Below are 15,012 nucleotides of genomic sequence, written 5' to 3'. Positions count from 1 at the left end.
GCCTGGCTTGGTTTACAGTTGGGGAAACTGGGGCTTTGAGACGGGATGGCATGGGTTTGGCTGCTGTCGGTGCCTCAGCCTCTGCCCTCTGAGAAAGCATTGGGCACCATCTTCTGGGGGCCTTGGGGCCTGTAAGAGATCCCGTGAGCTTTCTCTACCCCGTGCCTACCTTCTCAGCCCGGCATCAAGCTGACTGGGCCCACACTGACCCCACAGGCATGAGGTTAGGGGCAGAAGCCTCCTGGCCCAGCTTCTCCGGGCCCTGTGCCACCAGAGCGCTCACCATGGACTAGGTCTGACGTACCCATGGCCACGTCCAGTCCAGGGACAGCTCTGGCGCCCCACAGGGTGAATGGAGGGAGAAGCCACAGGAAACATTCCGGGGAGCCCTGCCCTGGCCCTCCTTTCTTCTCTGCAAAAGGATTCCCAGAATGGAGGCAGGGGAGGCAGATGGGGACTCCCCCCAGGTATCTTGTGTACCCTGGGGCCCTGGAGAGGGGCTTACCACTCCACCCTCTTCCCGTGTTCAACCCCCGGCAAGTCCCTCTGCCCACCATGCCCACCAGAGGGGCCAGGGTGCTGACACAGGAAGCTGGCAGGGCTCCCGGGTGGGCCTCTCCATAAGAAAGAAGGACACGGAGGCGGGGTAGAAATGACTGTGTATTCCCTGGTTACAAAGCGGGGCTGTGGCGGTCATCAGCGTGTCCGGCGGGTCAGCAGACCAGCAGGGCCTCGTCGTCACTGGCCTCCAACGTTGGGGAGCAGGGTGGCGGGGGGCTCCTGCAGACACCCAGTGGCTCTGATGGGTGGGGGCCGAGGGTGCTACCGGCAGTGAGGGCCGGGGGGTGAGGGTCCTGGCCCGAGCAGGACTCCTGAGGCACGTCCACAGGGGCTGGGCTGTCCACCAGAGGGTCCCTGCCAGCCTTTCTGTCCTTGTCAGCCGGCCTGGACTCCAAGGGGTCCCGCAGGCCGGAGGGGGGCGGCACAGGAGGTCCCACCTCCGAGGCGTGGCTGGGGGCGCCGGGGGACCCCTCCCCTGCTGCCCCCGGGCTGCTTGTGTCCGTTAGGGGTGCCGGGGGGTCCCGGGCAGCCCCCGGTGCCGGCTGGAGGAGCCCGTCACCCAGCACCGTCTGGGAGGTGCGCGCGGCCGTCAGCAGCGGGATCTGCCCGCGCGGTGCCCGCGGCCGGTGAAACAGCCGGTTCCAGAGGCGGCCTAGGCGGCGGCGGGAGGGCCCGCGGCGGGAGGCGTGTCTGCGCATCTGTCGCCGCATGGCCGTGCGCAGGTTCTGTAGCACCGAGGCCTGGAGGGTGGGGCGGCGGCTGAGGGGGCAGAGGTCAGCACGACCCCACCCCCCGCCGAGGGGCCCCCTTGTCCCCTCCCCTGGCCTGTCACCCTGCCGAGGCCTCATCTCCCACCTCCCTCAACCCCAGGACCATCCCGGCTGCACGCTGTCGCACCCGGCCCCTGGGTACCTCCCTGTACCCCGCGTTCTCTGAGGTCTGGCTGGGCGGGTCGCGGGGGCGGGGCGGGGGTCCGGTCTCACACTCTCAGGCTCACCTGGGATGCACTGTAGACAGGAAAGTCCTCGACGGGTGGAATGAGGCCCTGTGCGATGAGCTGCCCGTAGGACGGGGGTGCCTCCCGCCGCACAAACTCAGCCTCCAGGCGTGTCATCTGGGTCTCAAAGGCCCTGAGGGCAACGGCAGAAGGGCAGCATGGCAGGCCGGCCTGGCGGGGGTGGGGGTCGCACTTCCCGCTTCCCAGGATGTGGGCCCTCCTCCCTCCATCCGGGCATCCCGAGGGGCCCAGACCGGAGAAGCCCCGGGTGGGTGGCCCACAGCTGCAGGAAGCGTGAGCCCAGGCCCTCTCTCCAGGAACACGGAGGAAGTGACGCTCCGGCCCCAGCGCCCACCTGTACTCCTGCGTGCGCAGGGAGTAGAGCTTGAAGGCACAGCCCAGGGCGATGATGAGCAGCAGCCCGCAGACCAGGCTGCCGATGAGCGCAGCGGTGATGACCTTGCGGGGCACGGCCGCCAGGCAGCCGTGCTCATCGCTGCCGTCCTGGCAGTCCTCCTGACCGTCACAGCGCCACGTCTCGAAGATGCACAGGTTGGTGCCGCAGTGGAAGGTGCCCGGCTGGCAGGAGAAGCAGTTCTTCTCGTCCGCACCGTCGGGGCAGCTCTTCTGGTTGTTGCAGCGGTCGGCGGGCGTATAGCACAGGCCGCTGCCCCCCTCGCAGGGGTATTGGTCCGGGGGACAGGCGGGGCAGCCCTGCTCGTCTCGGCCGCTGGCACAGTGCCACCAGCCGTCACAGCGCTGCGGCTCCGAGAAGCAGCCTTGCTCGCCCGGGTCCTCCGCGTCGCCCTCGCGGCTGCTCCCGCACGGCTGCTCCCACGGGAGGCAGTAGCCCTTCACCTGGTAGGTGGCATTGAAGCCGTGGCCGGCGCTGCGGGCGCGGGCGTGGTAGGCCACGGTGAGGCGGCCTTGGGCGGCCTCGAGGCTCACGGGCCGGTGGTTGCTGCGGTAGGAGAGCGTCTGCAGCAGGCGGTCCCCGCGCTCGCCCAGGCCCTCGTACACCTGCACGTAGTCGTCATAGCCCAGCCGCAGCTCCAGCTGCAGCAGCACGCGGCGCGGGTCCTGCGTGTCCACCAGCCACGTGCAGTGAAGGTCCGAGGGCCCGCGGGCCGCGCCGAACAGGTCTGGGGAGGCGAAGGAGCCGTAGAAGCTGCCCAGCCGCCGGCCACAGGCCAGGTCGGGGCAGCCGGCCTCGTCAGAGCCGTCGCCGCAGTCCTGAGTGCCGTCGCAGCGCCGCTCGGCGGGCAGGCAGCGCGTGGAGCGCGCCCCGCTGCAGGGGAAGGTGCCCCCGGGGCACAGGCTGCCTGGCGGCTCCGAGGCGGGCGCCGAGCAGTTGCCCTCATCCGAGCCATCGCCACACTCGTCCACGGTGTTGCACTGCCAAGGGCCCGGCAGGCACTTGCCGTTGTCACAGCGGAACTCGTCAGCCTGGCAGGATGCCTGGCCCAGCTTCCCTGCAGGGTGAAGTGCGTGGTGGAGACAGTCAGGGGTGCGCAGAACCACCCTCCTCGTGGGGCCTGGGGCCAGCAGCCCGCAGGAGGTCCCCCCCATCCCAGCAAGGCCTCTGCAGGGTCCAGGGAGAAGCAGGACCCAAGGAGAAGGGCGCTGGACTCTCTCTCTCCCTGACCACCTGAGGGGCAGAGACACCTCAAATGCCAGGGAATCTCAGGTCCTGACCTGAGCTGGGGTCTATAAAGTGGGGTCAGTGATCTCGAGGGGTTCCAAGGCACCCCAAGGCAGCAAGATGATCAGTTCCCGTCCCAACGCTGGGCTCCAACCGTTGGGCTACTGGGGGAGACCCTGAGGGTAGGGGGCAGATGGAGGGTGCCACCCTCACCCCCGGGGAGCCCATAGGTGCACCCTGCCATTGGTGTTACCTCGGATGTAGGAGAGACGGAAGCCCTGGGCCTGGCCAGAACTGGAGGTGTCGGAGTGGAAGAAGATCCAGACGTGGTCCCGGGCAGAGATGAAGGCGGGCGGGATGGCAGATCCACAGAGCCGGAAGGCCTCCTGGCGGGGCGGGGCTGCGGGGCCCAGCATGAGCCAGTCCAGGGAGCACTGGTGGGACTCCTCCACGTCAAAGTTTCGGAAGCTGCATGGGGTAGGGAGGACCTCAGACGTGAGTGGGTGGCCAGAGACCAGCAGGTCATGCTTAAACTCACAGCAAGGACGGCCAGCCCCAGCATCCTCTCCTCCACTCCCAGCCACTCAGCAGGCCCCCAGGGGTCCGAGAGTGGCTCCATGAAGAATCAGGACAACGTGGACAACTAGGAACATGTCAGCCCCCTTGCAGTTCTGTGGTGCCCCAACCCAAGGCCACGTGGAGGCAGAGGCAGGAGTCCCAGGGTAGGCAATTCCCTCCACGTACACTCTCCCCTGAAGGACAAGGTCCAAGGGTCCAGATCCCCCTATGCTGGCTTTGCTTCAACAACCCCGGCAAGAATCCCAGGCCAGGGCACTGAGGGGGGCCTGTGTGCACAGGGCAGGCCTGGGCCGGGGGACAGCTCATCCCCTGGGGAGAAGCAGTGGCCCGGGCTGTGGATGAGCAGGGCCGAGGAGTACTCTAGAAGTGGCCAAAAAGGCTGGCGTCTTTGAAGAGATTCCCAGTGGCCACAGGGAAACAGGCACAGACCCTGATGTGTTCCCATCACACCCCTGGCCTTGGAGACGTGGAGTGACTGGGTCTTCCAGGCTTTGCATTTACAGGAGTGACACCCCAGCCAAACTCAAGCCTCGGTTCCACCATCTAATCTCCTCACCCCGCTTCCTTCTGCACATCCCCGCAGCTTGAGCACCCTGCTCCTCCCTCTCCTGCTGAGATGGCCCCGAGGGCCCAGGGGAAAACCCGCTCTGGGCTTAGTGCCAGCCTGGCCTCAAGCCACCCCTGCAGGACAGACAGGACACCTCTGCCACCTCACAGACAACTGGGCCATGCCCTCCAGTCCCAGGGCTCCCCTCCCTGGCAGGCCTGAGGTGATAGACAGCCTCACAAGCCCATGAAAGAGGCCCAGGTCTGGATAGCCAGCCCCAGAGACCCACACCCACATGTTCACATGCATTTGACCCATACATGTGCACACATAGACTCACACATGTATTTGCACACCTGCACATCTCACACACATGCCCTCCACACCACATGTGCTCACAAACGCACATACACGTGTCATTCATACCTGCTCAGGTTGGGCGCACACATACACAAGCACATGTGTGTTCACACACACGTACACACACATCTGGTCACTGTACTTGTCACAGATACTCACATGCACACCATCACACATGCAGCGCGTGCAGGCCCACATCGAGTCGCTCTGACACCCCCGCGCACACGTACCTGATGGTGATCATGTCCCCGCGGTCGCCCTGTATGTACCAGCTGCAGTTGGTGCCCGGCGGGTAGTTGAGGGGCCAGGCTGGGCTGTAGATGACGCCGCGGCGCGCAGTGTGCCGCTCCAGCTGCCCGCTGCACGCGGCTGTCAGGAGAGGAGGCTGAGAGGCGCTGGCTTCACCTTTGGGTGGGAGGGGGCAGTGAGGGAGGGCGACACTGAGCCCCTCACCCCGTGACCTGAGCACAGGCCTTCCCCAGGTAGGCTCAAGGCCAGCTAAGGTGATCACGGCCAAGGGCATGGGCGTGCCGTGAGACTTCAGGGAAGTGGTATGTATGGAGTGGGGAGAGGAGGACCCCCATGGACTCAGGACAGTCTACCCTGAGCCCCAGAGCCCAGCTCTTCTCCCCTACCCTCCACGGGGCTGGGAGCCAGCCCACCAACTCTCCTTGGCACCTCACAGGTAAGGCCTCTCGGCCTCGGGTCTCAGCTCGGTGGAGAATCCTGCAGCCCTAGGCCTGGTGACCCAGCATAAGCAGGCCCACTATGGTTCCCTGCCTGCCACCCCACCACCCCAGGGCTGGCCTAATACAGGCCTCACCCAACACATTCTTTGTGAGGACCTACTATGAGGCAAGCACAGTACCAGGCATGTTCATAAGACGGGTAAAAGTCTGGCTCTGTGGGGCTCACAGACTGGGGGAGGAGCAGACAGACAATGCAGATTCCCTGGGCAAAGTGAAGTTTATAAAACGGGCCTGAAGGGAGGGGCCGATATCCTGAGGAGGCTGGAAACACAGGCTGGGTCTGATGGCATCTTGTGTGGCATTTAGATTTTATCCTGAGTGTGAGTGGGAGGCATACCAGGAGGGGATGTCATAACCAGATGAGGAAACCAAGGTTCAGAGAGGGTCGGTGAGTTGCCCATGGCCACAGCGGGTAAGTGGCAGAGTCAGGGCCCACCCTGGTCCTCTAGTGGGCTGGGCCTCTCATTGATAAAGTGCCAACTCATTGGTAAAGTGTCAACCGTCCACTGTGTCAGTGAGCACAAGGCATCACCCTGGCCAGCACGGGTGATGAGTGCCTCTATGCCCAGCCCCGCAGGCCTCATTGTACCCACTTCATTAGTTACACATGCCCTCTGCACCCAGCCAAGCTCACCTAGCCTAAAGGTGGCAAACCCTGCCCTGGTGTGCCCTGGCCTTTGCAGGACCAAGCAAGGTCCTATACTTGGTTGCCCCTGCCCCTCATAGCCCCTCACCATACTTCCTCATCTGATCTTCACAACAGCCTGTGGCACAGGCAGGCCCATTATACAGATGGAAAAACTGAGGCCCGGGGAGACAAATAGTACTTTTCCTGAGCCCAGTGACACTACCTACCTCTTCATTCTCCCTGACCCCTGACTGTTGCCCTGCAAGCAGGATCTCTCTGCTGGCTCTCAACAAGACTCTTTGGAACCCCAAAAGACTCAGCTGCAGAAAGAAGAGTGAAAGCCCTCCGGCAGCTTCCCATGCTCCACCCGTGGAGGTCCGGGTGATCCAAGGCTGTGACCCACAGGGGGTTAACCCCCAGCAGTGGCTCACAGGAGCATCAAGGGCTGGAAGAGAAAAACCCACACCGACCCTAAAGCAAGGCTGACCACATCGGGTCGCCGTCAGAGCCTTGACAGCCCCAGGTTGGTGAGGTACCAGCCAGGGCTCCCCACTTGGCACTCACCAGGGCCTGGAGGTCATCCTCCCTGAGCCTCAGCGTTCTCACAACCCAGGAGGGTAAGGACTAAACAACCGGAGTGGTGATCAGGGGCCTGAGCAACGTGTTTCCTTGGATGGGTGAGGCTTTGTGGGCTTCACAGAGATGCTGACCTGGGGACACCCTGGCAGGTGTGAGGTCAGGGCTCCTCCTCCTCCAGGATGCTGGGTGGGGGAAGAGTCCCTAGGCAGGGTTGGGAGCACAGCCTCCCCCAACATTGAGTCTCTAAAGCAAACGTTACACCCGGAGTCAGATGCTCCATCAGCCAGTGTGGGAGTCACCCCTGTCCCCTCAGCCCCCAGGACAGGCCTGAGGCAAAGCAATACCCACTGTAGCCTAGAGGTTTTCCCCACAGGATGGAGCCCTCGTGGAGGCTGGGTTTATCCCCCATATAGCCAGAGAAAGCCAGGCCTGCAGGGACCCATGTCTGACCCTCTTTCATGACATGGGTAAGCCTGTCTCTCCAGACCACCAGCCTAGTCAGGAGCAGAAAACCAGACACTGCTTCTCAACAATCCCCTGGCAACATGTTCCCCCAGACATGCCTCACCCCAAGTGCCCCTCAGATGCCCCAGACATTTCCCCATTGGGGGCAGCAATGTCACTGAGTCACTATTAATTCTTCTGCAAGGGGGGAGTGGGCAGAGAGACCACGGGTTACTGCAGCCGTCGGCCTGGCCCATGCAGAGTGACCATGGATGGGGAGGGAGGCCGGGGTCCCTGCAGGAGCCCAAACTGGACACTGCCTGGCCATGGGCCTGGAGGGCATCACCAGCTCAGACGACCAGCCCTGGGCTTCTCTGGGACAGCAATCTCACTCCCATCCCACCGCCACCCCAGCACCCAGGCACAGGCAGGAGAAAGAGCTTCGTGAATCCAGTCCAGTTCTGGAGTCCACACTGCCAGTCGCACCCTAGGCCCAGCTTGCCCATCAGTGAAATGGAGTCAGAGGGTGCTGCTCATCTCAGGGTGGCTGGAAGATGTGGGGGAGTAGCAGTCTGGAGGCAGACGTGCGTGTGGGGTGAGGAGAGGGGACACCTATGGGAGGTGAGGGCAGAGATGGCGTGTGTGATGAGGGGTGGGCAGTGAGGGGAGCTGGGAGATACTGACGCAGGATGGAGGCTCTTGGGGGTCATTAGGGGCCGTCAGAGAAGTCTGTCTGAGCTTAACTGCAAGTGACCTGTGTTCACTTGGACAGAAGTTTTGCTCAGGTCAAGGTGGCCTGCTCAAGGGAGCAAGGGGTGACTGAGTGCTTTCAGACCAGCGTCCTTTCTTGGTCCAAAGAAATGTCAAATACTCCCGAGAGGGCATGAGCAAGCCTGAAGACACACAGCTTGCAGACCTGGTTTCCAGGGGCTGCCGGCACTCTGGACCGCCTGCCAGTGTGCTGGAGGACTGGGAGCCGGGAGCCCAGCAGAGTGCCTGGGCGGAGCTGCCAGAAGAGCAGAGAACACCCTGGAGACCCTGCCCATGCTCAGCCCCTGGGTCACAGCGGCCAAAGTCTGGGCTGCAGGGGTGAGTTATCCAACCCAGTTAGTGCCTGACAAGTTGGGGCAGGATGGCAGCTGAGAGGCAAAAGCCTGTGAGGTCCCCGGGTGGCTCAGCTGGACCCTGCGGAGGGACTGAGCCCAGTGAGGGTGGGGAAGCAGCAGGTGAGACAGTGATGACCCAGGCTCCTCACAGCAGGAATCGCACGGAAACCCTAGAAGTGCAGAGGGACGGAGCTTCGGGTGGGAGGAGACACTCTGGCAGCCAGAAGCTGGTCTCCACTTCTCTCAGCAATGCTAGAGGGTGAGAGACCAGCTCTAGGACAGCCTCAGTTCGGCATAGCCCCTGTGGCCACACAGGCTCTGTGTGCAGCTTCAGGACACCGGGGCCAGGGGCGGGGGTGGAGGGGTGCAGGCACAGACAGCTTGAACCCCGCTGGCAGTCAAACAGGAGGCTGAACCTGGATGGATTTCTCTCCGGGCTCTACAGATGGACTTTGTCCCTAGCGCATCTCTTTTCGAACCCGGGACAGACATGTTTGGAGCCACATGCCTGCCCACACACCAGCAGGGGGACTGGCCTGGGACTCACATGTGTAAGACCTGCCACCCCTTTGTCCCCTTCCCCCTGCGCCCATTCTCTACCATGGCCATGGACACCTGACCCAGGTGAGGCCAGTCTGTCTGGTCCTGGAGATTGGGGTGGGGAGACTGGGTGGTTAGCTGCAGGGGCCGTGACGTCAGGCGGGACTGAGGCTGGCTCAGCTCTGAGCAAGGCTGGGCCCTGAGCCAGCGCGGTCAGCAGCGGAGGCCAGGCTGCAGGAGCAGGAAGGAGCTGGTTGAAGGGAGAATGGAAAAGGAGGCTGAGAGTATGCATCTAAGAGATAAGCCTGGGAGAGCAGCTTGTATGAATTCTGAGCCTCCCCATCGCAGGGACAGCCCAGGAGACAGCCCACCCCACCCCACCCTTCCGCCTCCCTGAGCTGCCTCAGTGGGCTTCTGCTGCCAGCCAGGCCCTGAGCTGCTGCTGCTGCTGCTGCTGCTAAGTTGCTTCAGTCGTGTCCGACTCTGTGCGACCCCATAGACAGCAGCCCACCAGGTTTCCCTGTCCCTGGGATTCTCCAGGCAAGAACACTGGAGTGGGTTGCCATTTCCTTCTCCAATGCATGAAAATGCAAAGTGAAAGTGAAGTCACTCAGTCGTGTCCGACTCTTAGCGACCTCATGGACTGCAGCCCACCAGGCTCCTCTGTCCATGGGATTTTCCAGGCAAGAGTACTGGAGTGGGGTGCCATTGCCTTCTGCAGGCCCTGAGCAGAACTATTAATAAAAATCCCAGGTACCTCCTGCCCCACGACGCAGCTCAGGACACAGCAAACAAGCCCGCAGCCCCCAGACTCCAGCTCCCGAGGCCCTTCTCAGATGTCTCCCCTGGCACCAAGGGACCCAACCCCTGGCAGCCCCCTCAGCAAAGGGCAAATGCCCCTGATGGCCTCAGCCCTGAAGGCTCCCGCTCCTGGCGGCCTTTGCTATACTCGGCACCAGGCCCACGCATGAAGACGGCCAGCGGATGGACAGACAGGCAGGAGGCAGCCACGGAGTTCAACTGTGTTTTCTTAGATCCCGTGTGTCTATTTGGCACCTGCTTATCACAGGGCCAAACTATCAGCCAAAGTGTTTACTTTGCTGCAAACCGGTGTCCCTGAAACTGGTCTTTCCCTGGCAGACAGGCTGATGCGAGAAAGAACCCCTACAGGCTTCTTACCTAATTCACACGCCAAGACAATATTTCATCCCAGGGTCAGGTACCAGGCACAGAGAGACCACCCCCCCAGCCCAGAGCTCTTGGGGATTAGCCAAACTAGCCAGCCCTAAGATGTTTACTCTGCCCTGTCTTGCCCTTCTCACTGAAACTTCGATCAAGGCTCTGGCCAAAGTCTTCCATTCACTTCTGTCTGCCTGACTAGACCTGGTATTGTCCAAGTGACCCTAAAAGTGGCATGGCATGTCCCCTCCTCGCAAGACACGCAAGTAACAAATTCCTCCATCAGTGGCTTTGGCCTCTCTGTGTTGTTGCTCAGTGATACCTTCATAAACTAAATCCCAGGTGGAATTTTAAAGCAGGCAGGCATCTTATGGTGCCCTACGGTTCTCTGGGACCCCCACTGCCTACAGGAATCACAGTCTGCCAAGTGTGCAGGCCATGACAGTTTCCTAGCTGTATGAGGCTACCACATGCAAAAGCTGTGCTGAACACCTTACCTCACTGGCCCATTTAACCAGGCTTCATGGTTAAAGGCACCCATTTTACAGAAGAGGAAACTGAGGCTCAGAGAGGTATAAGCTTGCCCAATGCCAAAAAACTCCTTTGTGATGCATAGATGCCCAGGAATTGAGGTGGAAAAAGGCCAGGTGACCTCAGGGGTGGAGCCAGGCTCCTGAAGGTTGGTACTCAGAGGTCATTAAACCAGGAGAGCAGGGAGGAGGGAAGGGGAGAAGCATGTTACTCACCTAAGGCAGGAACGGCGCTGCTGAACCGCCCAGTGAGAACAATGTTCACTGTGGGAGACACAAAGCGGGTTCAGTGGTGTGGGGGAGGGGAGGAGAAGGGGGGCGGCTCTCGGGGCTTAAGCCTTTGGGGTGCAAAACAAGAGAGCCCAAACTCCAGGCTGCTTAAGGGTACGGCCTAGAGCACTGTTACAGGCCTGCTGGGATGGGCAGAACGAGAACCCCAGGGGATCTCAGGACTCACCCAAACACCCATAGTAGGAGAGAGCAGGGTGCAAGCCTGGCTGCACCAGGCCACTCCCGCCATTCCCCACGCTTGGGAATTCTAACTCACGTGGGAGGGGGCTTGCTTGTATCTTCTCAGGCTTGGGAACCAGGGCCTTGACCATCCTTCAGGGAAAGACCTTGCTCAACCCGGGCACGGGCCCTGCTTATGAAGGGGGCTCCTACCACTGTATGGCTTCCTCCCTCTGAGGGGCCTTGCCAGCCAGCCAGGGAGGGAGGGAAGCAGTTCTGATCACCCCCATTCTACAGGCACTCACAGCTACCAGGGTTCAAGGTCCTTCTCACTGCACCATGCTGACCTTGCGAAGAGAGGCAAAGAATTTGCCTGCCACCTACCCCTTCAAGTATCCACCACCATGGTATCTGCCCTTTGCTTTCACTGAATGCTTTCCTGCAGCGATTATGGGAGCAGAAGATGTAGGCACACTCAACTTCCTGAGGTTCAGGGTGCCCCCTTCCCCAACATCAACGATGCCAAGGGAAGCAGAGAACATATCTACAGGGGTCAGCCCTGTAGCCCAGGGGTCTGGTGAAGAAGAGAGCCAGCTGCCCCCTGGCAGGACACCCAGGCTCTGCTGGGCGGGGAGGGCCTTGGGGGAGGCCAAAGGGTCTGTGCCTTGCCTTGCACCCCAGGGGAAGCCAGGCACTCAGGAGCACGGGACCACACTGACAGATTGGGGAGTGGGCACTCTAGGGGCCATGAAGCTTACTGAGATCTGCTCACGCAGCTAAGGCAGGGGCCTGACCCCAGCTCCTAGATTCTTGGGGGCAGAGGAGAGTGCACCCTAAAATGAACAGGCTTCTTTTTTTTACTTTGTCATTTCAGTGGCTTCAACAAACCTTCTGGGATTACAGAGCCTTCACTGACGACACCATAGGGTGTCCCCCAATGACCCCGGGCTTAGATAATGGCCTCCCTCCTTCATCATGGTAAATAAAGGAGCCATGTGGCTAGAGGATTTAACCCCTTGCTTCCCCTCTCCCGCACACAAGGCCCTGGAAAGGTGGACAGAAAAGCTCTGGCAGGGCTGGATGGGTCCCTCGGCCCTCCCCAGACACATCACCCTGGGCTGCTGAGGCCTGCCCTGCTGGGTCCGAGAAGACACAAAGGGGAGACAGGAGTCATTCTAGCAACTGCCTCCTGCCGCGCATCCTGATCCCGGCTCCGGCTGGCTCCCGCCCCCAACCCACTCCAGGCAGGAAATAGTTCCTTATTCAGGGGACTACCGGCCCCAGCCCCGCTGGCTTCGCCTTTGTCCGCAGCTCCGGAGGTCCGGATCCCCCATCGCCGCCAGGCTAAGCGCGGGGAAGTCAGAGAGAAAGCCACTGCCCGCCAATTCCAGGCGCCCGCATAGCGGGCCGCCCCGCGCGCCGCTCACCCGGGCTCCCGGACGCTATTCTGAACCCTGCTAGAGAGGCCTAAGACCCCAGCAGGCCGGGGTGTCGGGGAGCCGCAGTCTCCTCGGCCTCTGGCGGGAGCTCTCGCAGTGCCCGCCCCGGGAGCCCCAGCCGCAACCAGGAGAGGGGCGCCCCGAGTCCGACCAGGGCGCGGCGCGGAACTACGAGGCAGGGGACCGATCCCGCTGCGGCCGCGCGGCCCACTCACCCAGGCAGACGACAGCGAGCTGCGCCCGGGCGCCCGGCGCCCCCTCCGGCCCCGCGGCCGCCCGCTTCTCCATGCCGGGGCCGGCCGGCCGCCCGCGGGCGCCGCCTCCTGCCCCGCGCCTGCGGCTCCGGCTCGGGCTCCCGCTGCTGCTGCGGCTCGGATGCGGGCGGCGGCTCCGGCGGCGTCTTTGTGAGGCGGCGGTGCAGGCCCGCAGCGCGCGCGGGGCCACATTGGCCGCGGCGTCACGGGCCCCGCGGGGGCTCAGCGGCGGCCGCCAGGGAGGACCCCCGCCCGCCGCTGCCCCCGCGCCCCGGACCCCGCGGCGCGGCCGGCCTGTGCCCGGGGGCCCCCGGCGCGCCCATGCCCCGCGGCGCGCAGCCCGCCCGGCCCTGGCGCCCCCCGGCCGCCCCGCGCTGCGCCGAGCCCGCCCGGCCGGTGCCGCCGGTGGAGCGTCCGCGGGTCTGTGGGTCCCGCCGCCCGGCCCCTGGCCCGCCCGAGCCCGGAGGCCGCGCCGCGCCAGCCACGTGACACGCCCGCCGAGCCGCAGTGGCGCTGGCAGGGCGGGTGCGGGCAGCTGGGGCGGGCGGGGGGCGCGCGCCCCGCCTTGGGTGCTGGACAGCTCCACGCAGGCGGCCCCTGGCCAGTGCGCGCCCTCCCGGCAGAGCCTGGCGCTCCCAGCAGCCCTCCTCCCCGCCCAAGAATCTGTCCCTCCCGGAGCCGGCTGAGATGGGAGGGGAGGGGGGCGGTGATGGGTAGGGGGTGGCAGAGAAAGGGGCTAGAGGAGCTGCTAAGGGGACCTGAGGGCAGGACCGCGCCTGGTGGCGCAAGACTAAGGCCTGTCTTCTGTGTGAGGACCTGCCCCCCTCATTGGCCACGACCAAGCAGACCCACCACATCCCTGAGATGAATCGCTCTGCGCAGAGCGAGGCCTGTGAGGGGACACTGCTGACCAGGTGACCATTCTAAGAGGCCTCTGGAAACCCACCCCTCCCGCGGGCCCCAGAGCCCACGCAGTCATCCCGACAGGCACTGGGAAATGGAGAAAAGGCCTGTTTTCCAGCCTCTTCCATCCGGGAGTGTTGTCAACCAAGGGCCTGGGCCCAGTAGAAGCCGAAACCCTGGGGAACAGTTTGAGGAGATCACCTAAAGGGCCACCCCTCCTTTCTTGAGAACCTTGTGAAATGGGATGTCCCCAGAGCGTCCCTCCCTGTCCTGGCTGCTGGGTATAACCTTCCCTGCCTTCGTCCCCAAGCCAAGGCTCAGGATTGGTCTCCCCTTGATGTTCCCTGTTTTGCAAAGAAGGTAGAGAGAAACCAGTGTTATGTTAGTGAACATTGTAGACATTGTAATTCAACTAACTCATTTTCACAGTGCAGGCCAGCTGGATTTTAATTTTTAAAAATCTGGGGAAAAAACAACTTTTAGGTTTTCTGTCTTCCCTTGTTCTCTCTTCTAATTCTTCTGGTGATTTTTCCACAGTGGACTTCTTGGGATATGTATTAAAGGATTTAAGAATCAAATAACAGGATAAATGAGTCATTTATAGTAAAGAACACTAGCCTGCCGTAATTCGGTTTCAAAATTTCATCAGGCTGCTGACCACCCTATAATGGGTGTTTATGCTTAGCAAAAATGTTCAGCAGAGGTAGGGATAGGCAGAGTCTGCAGTTTTGTTTCCATCTGAAGATGCTTTCTGCCTCGGTATATGTTTTTCAAGCTATGTAAGGAATCCAGGGTTGACACCAGTGCCCTGGGGAGTCCTACTGGAGCTTGTGGGGAATGGAAAAATATGAGCCCCTATGTACACTTCTCAAATACAAAATATGTTTAACCAAGTGGGAAAACATGGTTAGATAAAAAGCTCCAATTTGCCCAATCTGTTCAGACTCACTGTCAACCCTCATAAACCCACAGGCCAGAGCACAGACAGCCTGGGACCCTTCAGTCAGTTGGGAACAAGTCTTCCCACTGCCCAGTAGAGCAGGGTCAGAAAACAACAACCACCTAACTTTATGTAAACTTTTGATAATTTGTTCAGCACGAATTTTTCTTGCATTTATATACGTTTTTAAAAATATAACTTATCTGGAACTTCCCTGTTGGTCCAGTGGTTAAGAATTTACCTACCAATGCAGGGGATACGGATTCAATCCCTGGTCTGGGAAGATTCCACACGCCACAGAGCCACTAAGCCCATGTGCCACAACTACCGAAGCCTGAGCACCTAGATCCATGCTCTGCAACAAGAGTATGTGTGTTAGTTGCTCAGTCGTGTCTCACTCTTTCAACTCCACAAACTGTGGCCTGCCAGGCTCCTGTGTCCATGGGATTCTCCAGGCCAGAATACTGAAGTGGGTTGTCATTTCCTTCTCCCGGGGATCTTTCCAACTCAGGGATCAAACCTGAGTCTCCAGGGTCTCCTGCATTGGCAGGCAGATTCTCTACTGCTGAACCACCTGGGAGAAGA

At 61.5% G+C, this 15,012-nt stretch overlaps 1 protein-coding gene across 2 annotated transcripts; it reads right to left on the bottom strand.

Moving 5' to 3' along the window:
- Positions 1 to 647: 647 nt before the first annotated feature.
- Positions 648 to 12,832, bottom strand: LRP3 (LDL receptor related protein 3). Of its 2 annotated transcripts, none has more exons than XM_070770913.1 (7): positions 12,546 to 12,828; positions 10,658 to 10,705; positions 4,917 to 5,091; positions 3,454 to 3,668; positions 1,914 to 3,030; positions 1,559 to 1,691; positions 648 to 1,301 (listed from the first exon to the last, which is right to left on the bottom strand). In XM_070770913.1, the coding sequence occupies exons 1-7, from the start codon at positions 12,616 to 12,618 to the stop codon at positions 714 to 716; spliced, it is 2,349 nt and encodes a 782-aa protein (XP_070627014.1). In that variant the 5' UTR covers positions 12,619 to 12,828; the 3' UTR covers positions 648 to 713. The 2 variants fall into 2 exon arrangements, with proteins under 2 accessions (XP_070627014.1, XP_070627015.1); XM_070770914.1 differs by having other exon boundaries at positions 975 to 1,320; positions 12,546 to 12,832.
- Between the last annotated feature and the right edge of the window lie 2,180 nt (positions 12,833 to 15,012).

The sequence above is a fragment of the Bos indicus genome, chromosome 18 (assembly GCF_029378745.1).
Source record: "Bos indicus isolate NIAB-ARS_2022 breed Sahiwal x Tharparkar chromosome 18, NIAB-ARS_B.indTharparkar_mat_pri_1.0, whole genome shotgun sequence".
Taxonomy (NCBI): Eukaryota; Metazoa; Chordata; class Mammalia; order Artiodactyla; family Bovidae; genus Bos; species Bos indicus.
This window is presented reverse-complemented; position numbering and strand designations above follow the sequence as displayed.

What these genes read in the sequence shown, in the direction of transcription:
- LRP3 (XM_070770913.1), bottom strand. Translation starts at nt 12,618, where the DNA reads ATGGAGAAGCGGGCGGCCGCGGGGCCGGAGGGGGCGCCGGGCGCCCGG. An exon ending in GGGGACATGATCACCATCAG is followed by an intron (nt 3,669 to 4,916) that starts GTACGTGTGCGC and finishes TACCCCATGCAG; the next exon opens with CTTCCGAAACTTTGACGTGG. An exon ending in CTGTCTACAGTGCATCCCAG is followed by an intron (nt 1,302 to 1,558) that starts GTGAGCCTGAGA and finishes CCCACCCTCCAG; the next exon opens with GCCTCGGTGCTACAGAACCT.